General features: G+C 41.7%; 1 protein-coding gene across 2 annotated transcripts in view; it reads right to left on the bottom strand.

The window, feature by feature from the left end:
* The window catches only part of DOP1B (DOP1 leucine zipper like protein B), a 61162-nt gene that overhangs the window by 23854 nt on the left and 17999 nt on the right, over positions 1-19309 (bottom strand). For both annotated transcript variants that reach the window (XM_084223519.1, XM_084223520.1), the window contains exons 5-17: positions 16654-16843; positions 14486-14584; positions 12455-12578; positions 11842-11942; positions 11296-11410; positions 9147-9267; positions 8602-8721; positions 7945-8050; positions 7674-7865; positions 4636-5317; positions 2561-2829; positions 2225-2377; positions 479-579 (exon numbers count right to left, since the gene is read on the bottom strand). In XM_084223519.1, the coding sequence (XP_084079645.1) occupies positions 479-579; positions 2225-2377; positions 2561-2829; positions 4636-5317; positions 7674-7865; positions 7945-8050; positions 8602-8721; positions 9147-9267; positions 11296-11410; positions 11842-11942; positions 12455-12578; positions 14486-14584; positions 16654-16843 (2373 nt within the window). The remainder of the gene's footprint in view (positions 1-478; positions 580-2224; positions 2378-2560; positions 2830-4635; positions 5318-7673; positions 7866-7944; positions 8051-8601; positions 8722-9146; positions 9268-11295; positions 11411-11841; positions 11943-12454; positions 12579-14485; positions 14585-16653; positions 16844-19309) is intronic.

The raw sequence follows: 19309 nt of genomic DNA, 5'->3' as shown, positions 1-19309 counted from the left end.
AATGGCTCAGGTCTGCTCCAAACAGCTTTGGCCAAGCAGCTTTTCCTGGACTGAGTTCAGGAATTGTACAAGCAAGGCCACACAAATCCTCCCACTTTGTAAGTTCTTTCCCATATTTATTTGCTTTTATCTCATTTTATCACATAGGAAGTAAAACTAAACTAAATTTTTTATTTTTACAATGAGCTGGTGTTATTTTCTTTGGAAGGCAAATTTAATTCACTCCAAGATAAAAAATATCTGCTCTCCAGAAAAGCTACTTCTCCTTTATGAAGCTCTTTCTATTTTTACAGCAAGTTCCTTCCAAAAAAACCACAGAGTATGCAGAGTGCCCTGCAAAGATAAACTCCAAGGAAGTGCAATATGTTCCTTTTGTTCATTTTTTTACTCTCCCTACAGAGAACTCCTCCCCACCTCAGAAAAGAGAATAAAGCACAATATAATGAAATATAAAAAATGCAAATGGAAGTGGAAATACCTATCAAAGGAGCGATTGTGGGAAGTCACTCTGCTGCCTTGGATCTCTCTGGTCAGGTGCCACATGACAGAGAATCTGAACAGAGCTTCCAGCCTTGTCCCCTTGGCAAGGAAAGAAAGGAGATTTAGGGAGGTTTCCAAGTTGAAAGCAAATTGGAATACATTGGTTATTGGTGGAAAGCTTTAAAAATGTTTGCAAGCTTTTATGTTGCAAAATTGCAAGGACAGGAAAACAATAGCAATGACTGGTTAAAATCTTAGTGGGCAAAATGTTCTGCCAGCTGTTAAAGAACTGTGCTGTCATTATATTAGGGAAGGAAAATAATTAATAACTGGCTCACTTAAAATACAGTTTATTGTCAGACCAAATACTGTAAAAAATAAAGTGATTTGACAGATATTGGTAGAGCTGGGGCAGTGGGAAATCCTGACAAAAACTACAGGATTTGTGCTTGAACAAAAAACCCCAGCTAATATCTAGTGCTGGATTTTGTATCCAGGGGTTAAACCCAGCACTAATCCCAAACTGAACAAACCCCAGGGAATTGTAGAAGCATGGACAGAACCTGTCAGACTCTTGGAAAACACAGCAACCACGGGGGTGAGCACATGGAGAAGGGAACAGCAGGAAATTTGGGAAGCACTGGAACAGTTCCACAGCGCGGGAGGAGCCTCAGTGCCTGCAGGACCTGTGGCAGAATCAGGTGATCCCAACATCTGGGGTGATGGGATCTGACTGCATTGACTCACAATGCTGAACAACTGCTCCATTACACTACACTACATTCCATTAATGCTGTATTGTAACTCTACTAAAGAGATACTGAAAGGATACTAAAGAAAAACATGACTGTCTCCAGAGAGTCAGGACACAGCTTTAAGTGATTGGTTAATTCATATAAACAACTATCACTGGAATCTAATTGCCAAATTCCTTCAGGTAAATAATCTTAACACATTCCATGTGTATCAAAACAACAAAACCCGAAAGTATAGATAAGATTTCAACTTAGTAAAAAAAATTTACCAATAAACACTTAACCAATACCAAAAACCATTCCTCCACATTGTTCCAAATTCATTCTAAATCCCTTGAATAAATAAAGCATTTAAACCACAGTTCTTCCTAAAACATCCTTTAAACAACAAAAATGAAAAAAAATCAGATCTATTAAAATAAATTTTTAGATTAGGTTCAACATATTTATACTTTAAATATTTTATATATAATGTAAAATAGACTATATAAATACAAAATAAAGATATTAAATAAATAAATATAATAATATAAATATATGTATAAATATTTAAAGAATAAAAATGAATTATTATATTGTGTTATACTATATTATATTGTGTTATATTATATTGTGTTATACTATATTATATTGTGTTATATTATATTATATTATATTATATTATATTATATTATATTATATTATATTATATTATATTATATTATATTATATTATATTATATTACATTACTTTATATTATATTATATTTTACCTTATATTACATAACATCACATCATATCATACAATATTTACATTATATTATATTATATTATATTATATTATATTATATTATATTATATTATATTATATTATATTATATTATATATTTTTCTCTAAAAAATATTTTATTTTATTTCTCTAAAGTTCCTCACTGCAATTCCCAAGAAATGCCCTTGCCAAGTTGTGCCAGCTGCTCTGCATGGAGGGAGCTGCAGCTGCTCAGGACCTACTTTGTCGCGGTGCAGGAGGGCCTGGCAGATGATGTCCTCACAGATATTGGCAGAGGGAGCCAGGCAGTGAAGTCTGTAGAACAATTCCACACAGGCAATGTGGTGCTCCCGAGTCTCCTTGTTCAGCTGATTCCAGAGCACACAGGCAACTCTCTAGGGAAAAAGAGCAAATAACTAAATCTGAATTTATTCATCATTAGATCAATAATAAGAGCCATTTCCTTCCTGGCTTCCTGTTACCAGAAGGCATTCCCAAATTGCCTCAGAATCCCAGGATTCTATGAATTAGAGGCTCAGAGTAGCTGGGCAGTTAAAAAAGGAAAAGAAAATGGACACCTGGTAGAAATCTGTTTTCTCTGAGATCATCTTCAGGACTGCAGGAGCAATGGGAGGAAGGGTGACCATCTGCAGCTTGCCAAGGAAAGGGTTGTGGCCAGACACTTTGTACCTCTTCATCCTGTCCTCAATCACCAGTGCCAGGGACTGGGAGTGGTTGATGACCTCCAGCAGGGTGAAGATGGACACGTTCTGCACGTAGCAGTCATTGACACAGCAGCAGATTGTCATCAGGGACTTCAGCCACACAGGGAAGCTGGGATCACCTCCTGCTCACAAGGGAAGGGACAGAAAGGGTTTGGAACTGTTGGAACCCTGGTGACTGAGAATTTTGGGATTTCTGTGCTGCCAGGCACTGATTCCCAAGAGAACACTGCAGTGACCTGAGGATGTGGAGAAGGCTTCAAAATTCAATAATAAAACTGAGATTTTAGGTGTGGAGTTTGGATAGAAGTGTGTGATATCACAGGGTGGGAAACTCAGAGTTTGAGGGTTTAGAATGCAGGAATAGACAGAAAGCAAGGTGGAGGTTTTAGGGTGGAGGCTGCTCCTTCTCCTTCTCCTCCTTCTCCATGGGTTTGGGTGGTTTTGTGTCATTGGATAAAAAAGTCCCCATTGTGGGCACGGGTGGTTGGGTATTGGGTTAGAAGTGAAAATAATTGAGGTGTCATTTCTTAATTGGACAGTTTGTCCTCCAAAGGCCTTGGAGAGAGACAGGGCTCCATTTTTAGTTTGTTGCAGTGAAGTGCTGCAGAGCTCAGGGTGTGTGAGACTGTGACAGAGATCAGAACTGATAAACATCTGAGTCCAATGAGAGCCTCTCACACATTTAATCCTGACCCTGGCAGAAAAAAGAAGCAAAAGAATCCACATGAAACAGCCTCAGGGTTGGGGTCATACTCCCAAAAATCCTCTAAGCAAGGTCACAGGAGCAAAATGACTGCCCAGATCCTGTGACCCAAAGCTCATGGAATCACAGAAGGTTTGGGTTGGAAGGCACCTTGCAGATGGCAGGGGCACCTTCCACTATCCCAGGGTGCTCCAAGTCTGGCCTGGAACATTTCCAGGGATGAGGCAGCCATAACCTCTCCATTTTTTCCCCACTTCTCCTAGCAGAAAGCTCTTGCAGGACCCCAAAACCTCCAGGATTTCCGCTTTGCCCTTTATGTTTATTCCCAACCCAATAATATATCATATTCCTAATAAATATTCCCAATTAATATGTTTATTATTTAGAGCTGCTGGTTTGTTTTCCAGCTGCCATTGTCACAACCAGCTCCAGAGGGCTCAGCATCCATGGATGCTCTTCCAGTAGCACTGAGGCCCCTCCTTTCAGGATTTATAAATGATAACTGAAGTGGCTGACATCAATCCAAGCCATCTTTTCCTGAGGGAGCAATGGAAATATTCCATGTCCATGCCATGCTCAGCCATGGAGATGATGGGAATATCATCAGACAGCAGGAATGTGGAGTGAGGTGAGGAACAGAACCCAATTTTCCAGTTTCCCATCTCTCCACAAACCTGTTTGTGAGTTAACCTTCAGGTCAATACCAGCTCCTGCTAAAGCCAAGGAATGAACTGGAAATCCAAGAACAAACAGGCCCTGAAGCTGTACAGAATTATTCTTATTTGTTACATTGAACTCCTTTGAATCCTGAGGGTTTGGGGTAAGAGATGATTTTGCCTCTGTTATGGTTTAGAGCTCAAATTTTCCACCTACACTCATCTTCCTCTAAAACATCCTTTTCTGGGGACACAACCCATGGACAACAGGGATGGATATCCTGAAAATCCTGAACCATGCAAGGCTGTACAGGCCAGGAGGTCTTTGTCTCCCTTCAGCTCTAAGTTTTCTAGTGGAATTAAAAAAAAAAAAAAGTTGAATTTAAGAGGTTTGGCAGAACTCAGCTGCCAGACACACCCCAGATGCTGAAGTGGGTGAGACTTTAATTTCCAATTTGCTTTAATTGCCAATTTCCCCTGTCCAAGGGTTTTTACTGAATCTAGTCTTGAAAACAGCCAAGCTCTCACTGTTTGCATCCTAAAAAAGCTCAGAAAAGGAAAATTCTTACCAGGCCCCTGAAACAGAGAGAGATACAACTGTTCCATCTCCTCCTCAGACAGGTAGACTGGGAATGTGGTGCAGTCCAGCAGCAGGTGACAAGCTGCAGAGAAAGCTTCCTTGCAGTCCCCTCTGAGGGGTCCCAGCACCAGCTCCAGGTCCCACTCCTCCTCCTCCTCCTTCTCCTTTTTGTGTTCAGAGAGGAGAGCAGTGGAATTCTTGCTCCTGAAGGGTGAGCCCCGGGCTGAGAACAGCTCTGAGAGCATTTGCTTCACCTGAGGCACAGTGATTTGCTTGCCATCCCAGGGACTCTTTTTCTTGTTGCCACTCTCAGGTAACCTGTAGCCATTCTCTTTTTTCTCCTTCCCACTCAGATTTATTGCTGCAATCCCTTCAGGACTCATTTCTTGGAGTTGCATCCCAAAAATGTATTTGCTGGCAAACTTGGCCACCAGCTCCTGGATGCAGTGCAGAGTTTTCTGGATGCTCCCTCCTTTTTTCCAGACATCATCTCTCTCCAGGGTGACCGTGGGCACCCCCAGGTGCTGGCACAGCTCTGGGGAGGAGGCACTCAGGCCAATGCCACTGTCCTCTGACTTGAGGGTGGGGAATGGAGCCTCCTCCTCCTCCTCCTCCTCCTGCAGCCCAGGTTTGGTCTCCAGGGTTATGTCAACATCTTTTGGCACTGGGCTCTGCAACAGAGGTAGGGATGTGGTTAATGTGGCACTGCCAACAGAGGATTCACTTGGAGAACAGCAGTGACAGAAAAAGGAAAAATTCCTCTTTGTGATCCCAGTTTCAGGATCACAGTTGTTTATAAAAAGCTCCATTCATTTCCCTTTAAAACCCAACATCTGTATAAATATATAATATAAAATATATACATATATTTATTATATATATATGGACACCTGGTAGAAATGAATGAAATACCTGTATAAACCTCACAATTGACTCATCAAACAGAGGGATGTGCTCCCTTAAAACCCATTTCCCCCCAGAGCAACTCCATTCATTTCCCTTTAAAACCCAATATCTGTATAAATATATAATATAAAATATATTATATACATATATTTATTATATATAAATATCTGTATAAACCTCACAATTCACTCATGGAAACCCATTTCCCCAAGCAGCTCCATTAATTTCCCTTTAGAACCTAATACCTGTATAAATATATAATATAAATCTTTCTTTCTTTTCTTTCTTTCTTTCTCTTTTCTTTCTTTCTTTCTTTCTTTCTTTCTTTCTTTCTTTCTTTCTTTCTTTCTTTCTTTCTTTCTTTCTTTCTTTCTTTCTTTCTTTCTTTCTTTCTTTCTTTCTTTCTTTCTTTCTTTCTTTCTTTCTTTCTTTCTTTCTTTCTTTCTTTCTTTCTTTCTTTCTTTCTTTCTTTCTTTCTTTCTTTCTTTCTTTCTTTCTTTCTTTCTTTCTTTCTTTCTTTCTTTCTTTCTTTCTTTCTTTCTTTCTTTCTCTTTCTTTCTTTCTTTTTTCTTTCTTATATATAAATATCTGTATAAAGCTCACAATTGGCTCATGAAACAGAGGGATATGCTCCCCTAAAACCCATTTCCCCCCAGAGCAACTCCATTTATTTCCCTTTAAAACCCAATATCTCTATTAGCCCAATATCTGTATAATATAAAATATATTATATATAGTATTTTTTATATATAAATATCTGTATAAACCTCACAATTGACTCATGAAACAGAGGGATGTGCTCCCTTAAAACCCATTTCCCCCCAGAGCAGCTCCATTAATTCTCATTTAAAACCCAATGTCTGCATATATATAGAATATAAAATACATATTTTTATATATGTATGTATGTATATATGTATATATATGTGTGTGTATATTTATTTATTTATTTATTTATTTATTTATTTATTTATTTATTGTCTCTATAAACCTTGCAATTGACTCATCAAACAGAGGGATGTGCTCCCTTAAAACCCATTTCCCCCCAGAGCAGCTCCATTAATTCTCATTTAAAACCCAATGTCTGTATAAATATAGAATATAAAATACATGTTATATATATATTTATATATTTATTATCTCTACAAACCTCACAATTGACTCATCAAACAGAGAGATGTGCTCCCTTAAAACCCATTTCCCCCCAGAGCAGTGTTCCATCTGCTGCATTATTTCTGCTCCAGTGCAGCTGTTTGTTCTGCTGGCACATTTTGGCAGGCTGTGCTCCTGGCCTTGCTTTATCCCATTTATTCCTCATTCCTCAGCATGGTCCTTTGCACACCAACAATGCCCCATTGTGTTCCACTGAAATATTCATTGAAAGCCCTGCAGACCCAACCAGCTGTGAAGCTGGGCTGCATTTGGTAACTTCAGTTTTTAGCTACTGCATTCTGCTTCCAAAACCATTTAGATCCCATCCTTCTCAGGGGCAGACAAGACCAAGCACCTTCAGTGCCACAAATAATTCAAACAGGCCAGAACTGAACACCCAGTGAGAGTAACAAGGCAGCAGAGTGCTCTGGAAGGAGCCAAAGAAGGGAAGTTTCAAAAATCTTTATTGTTGTACTTAAAAAATTCATAGAATTATAGGTTTGGGTTGGAAGGGATCTTAGAAATGATCCAGGGGCACCCCTGGCATGGCAGGGACAGCTTCCACTGTCCCAGGCTGCTCCAAAGCTGCTCCAAACTCTGTCCAGCCTGGCTTTGGACACTTCCAAGGATGAGGCAGCCACAGTTTCTCTGGAAATTCCATCCCAGACTCTCCCCACCCTCTGAGGGAACAATTCCTAATTCCCAATATCCCATCTAAACCTTCTCTTTTTTAGTTTAAAGCCATTCCCTGTGTCCTTTCCCTCCATCCCTTGAAATTTTCTGTCTCCATCCAATGCTGAAATTAAATTTTCTGAAATTTTCTCTCTCCATCTTTCCTGTGGCTCCCTTCAGGTGCAATTGTCATTGAGGCTGAAGGAGAATTAGCATTTTAAATTCTGTCCCAAAATCCTTTAAACCAAGAATTTTAAAGGGTTTTACCCATCTCTGAAGGGGTTAAAAATCACCTACCCCATTGCCACTGCCTGTCTCGATGTCCAGGTAGGAAGGGGGCATTTGCACCTTGCTGAGCACCTTAAAACAGGTTTTTAAGGCATGAGTGAGTTCTGGCAGTCCCAAGACTTCCATGTTTTCCAGGAGAGACTGCACCATGTAACTGAGTATCTGGGGCAGGTACTGAGTCTGCACTTCTGAGTAGAGCTCCTGCAATAAAAAATGAATGTTTGAAGGAGTTATCCCATCTCATCCATCACTGAGCAGGGATTGTTCAGCCCAGCCTTACCAGAGGAATCACATCCAGCAGGAACACCAGCAGAGTGCAGAGCTCTGAAATGGTAGGAGGAGTGCTCACATTTTCCAGAGGATACCTCATCCCTGTGGATTTGTTTCTGGAGTGAAAGAAACATTCTTATGGAAGGTTTTTTTTTTTTGTCATGGCAAAATTCTGGTTACAAGCAAAAAGCTTTGTTAAAATCAGCACAAAATACTGAACAGTTCTGAGGCAAAGGGTTTCTAACAGAGCAGGGGAAAATATTCTGGCAAAACAACCTCAGCTCTGTGTGGTATGATGAAGAGCTGCCAATTTTCAGATTGCAGAATCTTCTTTCTTAGAGTTAGAAAATGATAAAAAGAAAGATATCATCTAACCAGAGGGCCCTAAAACCCATTTAGTATCTTTATTTTTCTTCTACAAAGATCTCTCCACCTCCCCTCCCAACCCCTTTTCCTTCTTCTGTTGATTTGAAAGGAATTTCTTTTGTTCCCAGGTTGAAATTCCCATCTAATTGTTTACCTGGTTGCACTCCTGAATTATTTGTGGACACAACTTACAGACCTGGCTGGTTCTACCATGTGTGATGTCCCTTAAAAGCTTCAGTAAATATTATTATCCTGAACAGACAGCTCTGAAGTGGCATTTTTGAGAGCACAACATAAACACCTGAAACAATCTTCAAAGCATTTGGTCAGGTAATCCCAGAGGAAATCAGTGCTTAAGGATGTGATCAACAAATTCACTGTTTTGACAATTTCTGAAGCATTTTTGTTTTCTTTGATTGCACTGGAAGGGAGAGAAAAGAAAAAGAAAAGCAGATGTCAGTGAGGATTCACATCATATGAGCTCGAAAATCTCTTTTCCCCTTTCTCTACAAGCTAAAAAAATGTTAATTTTTTTTTTTAAATCAAAGGCTAAATCATTCTGGAGCTGGAGCATCTCTCAGATGATGGGAATCACAAGGCTGAGCTCTGTCAGCAGCCTGATGTCACTGTGGTTACTAAACACCCATCACATGCAGCAAACTTCACTTTTTCTTTGCCAAGAGAAATTCATTGTGTGTAGAGAAAAGGGGAAGCCAGAGAAAAATTTCATCCTCTGACCTGAAAGTCACTTTGTGACAACCCAAAACTTCATCAACTCCTTCATTTTAACCATTAAACTTTAAAAAAGTGATCCACTTTCAGCTCAGAGCTGGAAATTTGTGATACCTTGCCAGGGTGTTGCCACTTTGATTGTAGCTGAGTTTGAGATCAGAACCCAGGGTGTCTTTGCAGTAGGAATAAAAAGCTCTAAGAACTTCCAGGAACAGATCTCCAACAACCTGTGGTCCTGCAAGGAAAGGGAAAAGAGAATCCAGGAATTGTCTATAGAGGAGGGGAGGAAATAATAATTTCAGTGCTCTAAATTTAGAATAATTAAAAAAAATAGAAGTAGTGTATAAAGCATTGCAATGAGTGCTTTAAAAAATGAAAATATAAAAGTTTAAGTGACTAAGAATAGCAGAAAAGGTCAAAGCTTGTTATGTTTGATTTGATACCTTTAAATAATTGTTGCATTGTTAAATCCATTTCTAAAGGGAGTGAAAGTCTTAATGGCTTAAGGCTCAAGGAGTCAAACTTTATGTTCTGACTGGGAAGATTAAACTGGATAATGCAGTTTAGCTAAATATCCCTGGTTTAAAAGGGATTTATGATCCCTTTATTTGTACTTTGGATTAATGCAGATTGTCAGGCAGCCAAGCAACACATCCAGCAGGGCAATGCCTCTCATTTACTTTCTAAATTAGATTAATCAATACATTTCTAACAGGAACAACATCATTCCCCACCCAAAATATTTTTAAAAATTTGTTAAGTCACTTTGGTTTCATTCTTTGCTGCAGAGAAGTGAATTTGCCCTTGAAATAAGGATGGGCAGAGCCTCATCCTGCTGGTGCTGCATGGACAGACACAGAGAGCAGGTCCACCCTAGGAAAAAATGGAGCTGAATATTGACACAAGGGTGGAAGTGCTTTTTTAAAGTGCCCTCAGATGCCAGCTCAAGGCTCAGAACCCCCAAATTATCAAGGCTGGAAGAGCCCTTCAGGATCCCCCAGTGCCATCACCCCAAACCTTGTCCCCAAGGCCACATCCAGGCTGCTCTGGGACAATTCCAGGGACTCCAAACCTCCCTGGGCAGCTCAGCTCAAGGCCTGACCATTTTTCCAAGGAAATTTTCTTTGCCAATCTCCAACCTGAGCCTGCCTGGTGCCATTTGAGGCCATTTCCTCTCCTCCCTTCCCTTGGGACAGGGCAGCAGAGCCCGACCCCCACGGCTGTCCCCTCCTGGCAGGGACTTGTGCAGAGCCACAAGGGCCCCCTGAGCCTCCTTTGCTCCAGGCTCAGCCCCTTCCCAGCTCCCTCAGGAATTCTCCAGCCCCTTCCCAGCTCCCTCAGGAATTCTCCAGCCCCTTCCCAGCTCCCTCAGGAATTCTCCAGCCCCTTCCCAGCTCCATTCCCTGCCCTGGACACGCTCCAGCCCCTCCAGGGCTCTCCTGCAGGAGCAGAACTGGCCCCAGCCCTGGAGGGGCCCCAGCACAGAGGGACAATCCTATTGTGGTCATGGTCCCCTGAACAGGGAATAATTCCTACTGACTCTATGATTGCAGAAGGCTGATCAATTGTTTCATTAAGCTAGACTATATGATTATACTATACTATCTCACTAAGAACTTTCTAACCCTTACCAACAGTCTGGTACAGCTCTGACCTAATTGGTCAATCCCTCTAAACACCATCCAGTGTCTAATTAAGAAATCACTCTTTGGTAAATAATCTCCATAACACATTCTGCATGTGCACAACAACAGGCATAACAAATGGAGATAAGAATTGTTTTTCATTCTCTTCTCTGAACTTTCTCACAGCTTCCCAGGAAAATCCTGCCAGACAACTGTGTCTCTCTCTGTGATTGCCACACACTCCCTGCTGCACACACAATTCCTCACCCAGCCCAGCTGCCAGTGCCCTCCTGCCCCCCTGGGCACCCCTGGGCTCGTGTCCAGCCCCTGTCAGAGCACCCCCAGGGCCTTTTCCTGCTGGAGCAGCTCTCAGGACTCTGTCCCAGCCTGTAGGGTTGGGGTTGGCACAACCCCCAGCCTGAGCTGTGCTGACCCTACAGGAGGACACAGATTTGCATTTCCCTCCCTGGGATCCATCCATGCCCTGCAGGGCTCTGTGGGGCAGCCAGAGAGAACCTGGAGAGGGAATTTGTTCCAGAGAAGGGCAAGGCAAGGAACAGCCTCCTGCACACCCCCACACAACACAGGTTGGGCAGGGTTTTGTTAAGTCCTGCTCAGATTTAGGCTGAACACTTCACCTATTTCAGGTTTGTCCAGGAGGCTGATGAGGATCCGGAAGGGTTTGAGATAAGCCTGATGCTGCTCCTCTGGGTCAGCCTCTGGGAATTTCTGATGCAGAATCACAATCAAACTCTAGAAAAAGGAAAACATCACAATGTTATCCATCAGAGACAGATTGTCATCTTAGTAAGTGCTGAAGTGTTGCTAAATTTGATTTTGTTTAGGACTGACTACAAATGAACTCCAATTTTCCATCCAGGGTAAACAAATCAATTCCAACTTCCATCATCTCTACTCAAGGGCTGATCTTATCCAGAGAAACATTTTTAAATAATTCAGGTGGTTCAGCCAAGATGCTTTCCTTTGGTTTCCTTAGATTCCATCAGCAATCCACTATTGGGATAAATACAGCACAGAGGCTTTGAGAAAGAGGGAAATGTAACCACAGGGACAGAGAGGGAAGGACAAACCAATAATTGGGAATAATTCTGGACACAGTTTGAGCTAAAATTGCAAGGATCATAAATTTATCTGGAATATATCTGTATAAAATGAACACCAACCTCAACCAAAAGATCTTTAGAGTATTTTCCAAAGAAATAAACAGCATGGTCTTCAGAAGTGGTGGAGTCTGGAGCAAAAGTGCCACCTTTAATATCAGAGCCTACAAGAAAGCAGAGGCAGGAGGAGCTCAGAGAGCAGCACAGAGCACTGAGGGGTTTCTATTGAATTTACTCTGCATTTTTAATCTTTGGCATTTCAACAGCCCCCAGGTCCCAGTTTGAGGGCATTCAGATGTTCAGCACAACACATAAATCAAAACCAAGGCCAAATATAATGGGAATCACTAGTTCTTCCAGAAAAATAAGGTTAAAATAGTAACTTTTAGTCCTTTTAGTCCACTGAACCACTTCACAACAAGCTGTGGGTGGAACCAGAATTTATCAGATACCCTGGGATTCAGAGAGAAATAAAATCACCTCTGAAGAGAAGCCCTGTTTACCAAATATTTAATTGTATTAAGGCCCTTAATAAATGGCAGATAAACACCACTTTACTTTATCATCATTCATTAACAGCTAAAGAAGTTTATTTCAATTTTAAACACTGATTTTTTTTTTTTTTTTTGCTTTAAAGTATGCAGAACACTGAAAATCCCTGGATTTTGCACAGTACCTAGCAGCCATGCATACAATCTCCTGTTGAGGGACATGTCTCTCCTCAGCAGTGTCTGAGTGGCTGCTGACAGGATATAAACCAGATCAGCCCTTCTGAGCAGGATGGTGCTTTCCTTGCAGTCCTAGGACAGAAAAGAAAGATTTTTCAGCTGTTGGTGAGCACTGAAAGGAGTCAAACTGGTGATGGGCTGGGCTTTTGAACTGGGAATAATAATGTTTGGGGAAAAAGGTAACAAAGCATCAATAGGAAAATGGTTTGTGTGCAAAAAATGTCAAGAATTCCCAGAATCCCTGGGTTGGGAAAGACCTTCAAGGTCATTGAGTCCAGCCCAGCCCCAGCAGCTCAGCTGAGCCCTGGCCCCCAGTGCCACATCCAGGCTTTGTTAAACACACCCAGGGATGGGCACTCCACCACCTCCCCGGGCAGCCATTCCAGAACTTTCTCACCCTTGCTGGAAAACCTTTTCCCTGCTCTCCAGCCTGTATTTCCCTTGGTGCAGCTCAGGCTGTGTGCTCTGGCTGTGTCAGTGCTGCTGCAGACAGAGCCCAGCCCAGCTGAGCACAGGCACCTTTCAGGAGCTGTGCAGGGCCATGAGGGCAGCCCTGAGTCTCCTTTTCTCCAGGCTGAGCACCCCCAGCTCCCTCAGGGCTCCTCTCAGGGTTTGTGTTCCAGCCCCTCTGGATGTGCTCAGTGTCCCAAGGTCCTTCCCAAGCTGAGGGGCCAGAGCTGGGCACAGCACTGCAGGTGTGCCCTGAGCAGGGCCCAGGGCAGGGACAGAATGACCTCCCTGCTCCTGGGACAGCCAGGGACAGCCACAGGGACAGACACAGGGACAGAATGACCTCCCTGCTCTGCTGGCCACACCATTCCTGATCCAGGCCAGGAGCCTTTGGCCTCCTTGGCCACCAGGGCACTCTGCTGGCTCATGGTCAGTCAGTGCCCCCAGGTCCCTTTCTGCCTGGGCACTGCCCAGCCACACCATGCCCAGCCTCTGGCACTGCAGGGGGTTATTGTGGCTAAAATACAGGACTTGGCACTTGGATTTATTAAACTCCATCCTGTTAGACTCTGCCCATCCATGCAACCATTCCAGGTCTCTCTGCAGAGCCCTTCTTCTTCCAGCAGAAGGACACAGCTCCCAGCTTAGTGTGGGCTGCAGATTTACTAATGAAAGGCTAAACACTCTCATCCTTGTCAATAAAAGAAACGTGACACAATCTCAAGGGATCTGAGAAAAGTGGGATCATGGAGTCACAGGATGGGAGGGAGCCCACCCAGTGCCACCCCTGCCATGGCAGGGACACCTCCCACTGTCCCAGGCTGCTCCAGCCCCAGTGTCCAGCCTGGCCTTGGGCACTGCCAGGGATCCAGGGATGGAATTCCATCCCAGCCCTGCCCACCCTCCCAGGGCTGAATTTTTTCTCCAGTATCCCATCTAACCCTACAATCTCTCAGTGTGAAGCCATTCCCTGTGTGCTGTCCCTGCATCCCCTGGAAATTGTCTCTCTCCAGGTTTCCTGAGGTTCCTTCAGGCCCAGCAAGGCCACCCTGAGCTCAGCCCAAAGCTTCTCCTCTCCTTAAGACTTAAAAACTCTCCCTCCATCCTAAACACTGCCTGTCCTACAGGGAGGTGAGGAAACAATGGGAACAAATTTTGTTTTAAGTAAGATTTTCTCCCCTGGTCTTTACCAGAAATAACTTCATGTGGACAATTCTAAATTCCAAAATCCTACTTGAATAAACTCCAAATGTTTTCCACATGAGCTTCTCAGGCCTGAATAGTTCAAGCACATCCCAAACATCCCCCAAATCCCCCTGTGAAATCATTGATTCAGCCTTGGAAGTTGTAAAGACTCTGAGAAGCAGCAGAGTCTCCTCCACTCCTCAAATAGATGGGGCACAAGAAATCCCAAAATTAATGGATTTTGAAGGTTCAAAATTCAGCCATTTGCCAATAACAGAGGTGGGAGCTGGGCTGCTTGCACAGAACATACCTTCCATGGGAAAAGCCCAAAAGAGTCCCCTTACCAAAGCTGTATAAAATGGAAAAAAGAAGAGGATTGCTTCCAGAGTGTTCCTCTGCACAAGGACATTGGAATCCAGCACTGACACACACAGAGACTTGATCTGGAAAAGGAAAACACAACATTTTATTTGATTTTGCTGTCAAATAATCACTGAAGGGAAGGGAAGAAAAAGAAAGAAAGAAAGAAAGAAAGAAAGAAAGAAAGAAAGAAAGAAAGAAAGAAAGAAAGAAAGAAAGAAAGAAAGAAAGAAAGAAAGAAAGAAAGAAAGAAAGAAAGAAAGAAAGAAAGAAAGAAAGAAAGAAAGAAAGAAAGAAAGAAAGAAAGAAAGAAAGAAAGAAAGAAAGAAAGAAAGAAAGAAAGAAAGAAAGAAAGAAAGAAAGAAAGAAAGAAAGAAAGAAAGAAAGAAAGAAAGAAAGAAAGATTAGCTACCTATGAATAATATTTTGTTTGAATAAGAGGATATTAGCAATTTAACTCCTGTACCCAAAGTGAGTTAAAACAAATTTTTGTGGCTATTAAAAGAATTGTTAATATTGGGTTTGTAAGAGTACAGAATGTCCCAGAGTTACAAGATGTAAAACCTCCCAAAATGCAGATATTACTCTAATTAGCCTTACACTTATTCCATCACTCAACACAAATTACTCCCTACAGAAGATTTCAATTTCATTGGAAAAATAAAAAGGCACAAAACCTCAGAACAGCAAACACTTTGGGAGCTGTACATTAAACACTGAAAACCAGAAAAGCTGCTCTTCAAATTAAATGGATGGAGCAATTTTAGAGCATGGACATTTCAGTCTCTCTTTTCAAAATATTTTTAATTGCATGGCATCCTAATTTAATCCAGAGAAGGCTGGGATTAAGGGGTTATTTTAGGTTACAAGATGTGGCTGGGCTGTGTGTTCCATGTCCATCTGTCAGAGCTGGGCAGTTCTCTGCTGTTCCCTGGGCAGTTTTTCCTTTCTCTCTCCCACAGCCCATCCTCCCTGCAGGAGATCTCTGCTGTCCATGGCCACTGAGTGTCCCTGCAGGGCTGATCAAATTCCATCATCCCATGGGGAGATGCTGCGCCCAGGGCAGGAGCCAAGCATTCCTACCTGGATACAATCTGAGATTTCACACATTCCTACCTGGATACAATCTGGGATTTCACACATTCCTACCTGGATACAATCTGAGATTTCACACATTCCTACCTGGATACAATCTGAGATTTCACACATTCCTACCTGGATACAATCGGAGATTTCACACATTCCTACCTGGATACAATCTGAGATTTCACACATTCCTACCTGGATACAATCGGAGATTTCACACATTCCTACCTGGATACAATCTGAGATTTCACACATTCCTACCTGGATACAATCGGAGATTTCACACATTCCTACCTGGATACAATCTGAGATTTCACACATTCCTACCTGGGTACAATCTGAGATTTCACACATTCCTACCTGGATACAATCTGGGATTTCACACATTCCTACCTGGATACAATCTGCCCTGGAACAGCCCAGCAGCCTTTGCCCCCTGCATTCCCAGAGGAGCAGCTTTCTCCTGCCCTGCATTCCCAGAGGGAGAGCAGGCCCATCTCCAGCAGCCCTGGAGCTGCAGAGGAAAACTCCCTCCTTGTGCAGGATCCTGCTGCAGCAGAACCACAGCTGGCACTGCAGGAGGGCTGAGCCCCCATGGGATGGGGCTGTGCCCCCACCCTGACACACAGGGGACAGGGACTGCTCTCACTCTGGCAGTGCTGGTTTGTATCACTGCATTTTTATTTTATTTTTATTTTTTCCCTAATAAAGAACTGTTATTCTTACTCCCATATCTTTTGCCTGAGAGCCCCTTAATTTCAAAATTATAATAATTTAATGGGACTGCTGCCACCACCCTGACTCACAGGCTGTCAGGGCATCTTCTGACTCTGGCAATGTTATTTAGTATTACTACATTTTTATTTTTATTTTTTTTTAATTTTAATTCTTTCCCTAATAAAGAACTGTTATTCCTGCTCCCATATCTTTGCCTGAGAGCCCTTAATTTCAAAATTATAATAATTTGGAGGAGAGGGTTGACATTTTCCATTTCAAAGGAGACTCCTGCCTTCCTTAGCAGACACCTGGCTTTTCAAACCAAGGCAGAGGTGTAAAATGAACTTACAGTGAGTTTATAATCAGTGCCAAGCATGAATTTCTGCTGTTTGCCAGAGAGTTCCCTGTTGATGTGGCTGACAACGAAGAGGGAAGCAGGGAGCCTGATGGAGGGGCTGCCCAGGACACTGCCCCAGAGAGCTCCATAAAACACCTCCTGGCCCATCAGCAGGGACAGCTTCACCAGCAGAGCATCTGTTCTGTACCCAGACAGAGAAAAAACCCCTTTGTTAGCTGATTTCATACCACAGAAATGGAATTATAGAGAGTTGATATAATTTATTTGATGTTTTGCAGCTTTTTGTTGTCAATATTTCCCTTTGTCACAGAATCCATTCCAGAGAATGTTGGAATGGACCCAAAAATCATCTCATTCCACCCCCTGCCACGGGCAGGGAACCTTCCCCTATCCCAGGTGGTGATGGATGAATTTCATTGTATAAAAAAATCAAACCCACAATTCTTTGTCATAAAAACAAAGTCTCTGTTCACACACTGCAAAATACTCCAGGAAATAACTGCAAAATATTTAGTTCTGACCAAACAACTGCAGCACCTCTGATTAATGAATGTTTTTTGTCAGAGGTGTGAAAATATAAATTGGAAGTCATTTATGCAGATGCTGAAGTCTGAAAGGCGATTTTGTCAGTCTGGGAGCTGGAGGTTATCCTAAAAATTCCTACTTTCAAACCAACAGGGTCAGTTTTTAAGGCACTGGATGAAGAAAAACAAGAGATGTGAAGTTCCCTGGATCCCTGGCAGTGCCCAAGGCCAGGCTGGACAGGACTTGGAGCAGCCTGGCACAGTGGGAGGTGTCCCTGCCATGGCAGGGGTGGCACTGGGTGGGCTTTGAGGTCCCTTCCAACCCAAACCATCCCAGGATTCCATGAGATAAAACAACAAATTGCACACAGGACACCCTGAAATGAATTCCAGACCATCCCACTGAAAATCCAGGGGCTGCAGCACAGTCCCTGCTCTGGAACACTTTGGTATTTTAGCATAAAAGAGGAATTAAAACCTCACATGAGGAATGCAAGGTTGAGAAAAGAGGAAAATCCCAGCTCAGAAGAGGAAACACCTCCCAGTGTGATGTTCTTTTCCATTTATTTATAAAAAAATCCCTCAAAGCAGTTTTCCTCTCCCATTTTCTGTGTGAGTGCACAAATTCAGGGAAATTTGGAGCTGGAAATGGTGTCTGGGCTGAAGCACAACCTCAGCACTTTGTTCACTTTCAGGAACAGCAGGAGATGGATTAATTTTAGTCCTCGGTATTGAATGTTCTGAAAACACTCAGCAGAGAGCCTCTCATGAAAAAGAATTGAAAATTAACCTAACACATCTTCTGACAAAATATTCTTAACACAGAATCATTGCAATGAGGAAACAAAAGAAAAACTCCCTCATGGAAACTGGTATTTAAAAAAAACCCAATAAATTATTTTAAAATAAGTATTTCCCAAGATTTATGAAATATATGTCAGATCCTCTTTGTTCAAGGCAAAGAGGAAAATAATGCCATCAAAAATAGGGGAAAAAGGTGTAAAACCAGAGGTCAGATCTTGGAAGTTCATCTAGTTAATTTTATTGCTCAATACTGAAGGTTCTGAGAACACTCAGTGGAGAGCCTCTCATGAAAAAGAATTGAAAATTAACCTAACACATCTTCTGACAAGATATTCTTAACACAGAATCATTGCAATGAGGAAACAAAAGAAAAACTCCCTCATGAAAATTGGTATTTCACAAAAAATACCCCATTAAATTAACTTTAACACAAATATTTCCCAAGATTTATGAAATATATGTCAGATCCTGTTTGTACAAAGAGAAAAATGGTACCATTAAAAATAGGGAAAAAGGTGTAAAACCAGAGGTCAGATCTTGGAAGTTCATCTAGTTAATTTTATTGCTCAATACTGAAGGTTCTGAAAACACTCAGTGGAGAGCCACTCATGAAAAAGAATTGAAAATTAACCTAACACATCTTCTGACAAGATATTCTTAACACAGAATCATTGCAATGAGTAAACAAAAAAAAAACTCCCTCATGGAAACTGGTATTAAAAAAATAAACCAATTAAATTAATTTAAAATAAATATTTCCAAGATTTATGAAATATTTGTCAGATCCTGTTTGTTCAAGGCAAAGAGGAAAATAATGCCATCAAAAATAGGGGAAAAAGGTGTAAAACCAGAGGTTAGATCTTGGAAGTTCATCTGATTTTTAATCCTCAATATTGAATGTTCTGAGAACACTCAGCAGAGAGCCACTCATGAAAAAGAATTGAAAATTAACCTAACACATCTTCTGACAAGGTATTCTTAACACAGAATCATTGCAATGAGTAAACAAATTAAAAACTCCCTCATGTAAACTGGTATTGAAAAAAACAAACCCCAATTAAATTAATTTTAACAAAAACATTTCCCAAGATTTATGCAATATAAGTCAGATCCTCTTTGTTCAAGGCAAAAAGGAAAAGAATGCCATCAAAAATAGGGAAAAAGGTATAAAATCAGAGGTCAGATCTTGGAATTTCATTTGCAATTCCCTTTAATTCCCTGCTCTGTATTTTCCCCAGATTATACAGAAATATTGAAAAGAATTCAGCTGCTCTCTCAGGTTACAGAATTCAAATAGAATTGATTTCCAGAGCAGTGGT

Source organism: Fringilla coelebs, assembly GCF_963513975.1.
Source record: "Fringilla coelebs genome assembly, chromosome: 2".
Taxonomy (NCBI): Eukaryota; Metazoa; Chordata; class Aves; order Passeriformes; family Fringillidae; genus Fringilla; species Fringilla coelebs.
Note: the sequence above shows the minus strand (reverse complement) of the source record. Positions and strands in the feature narration are given on the sequence as shown.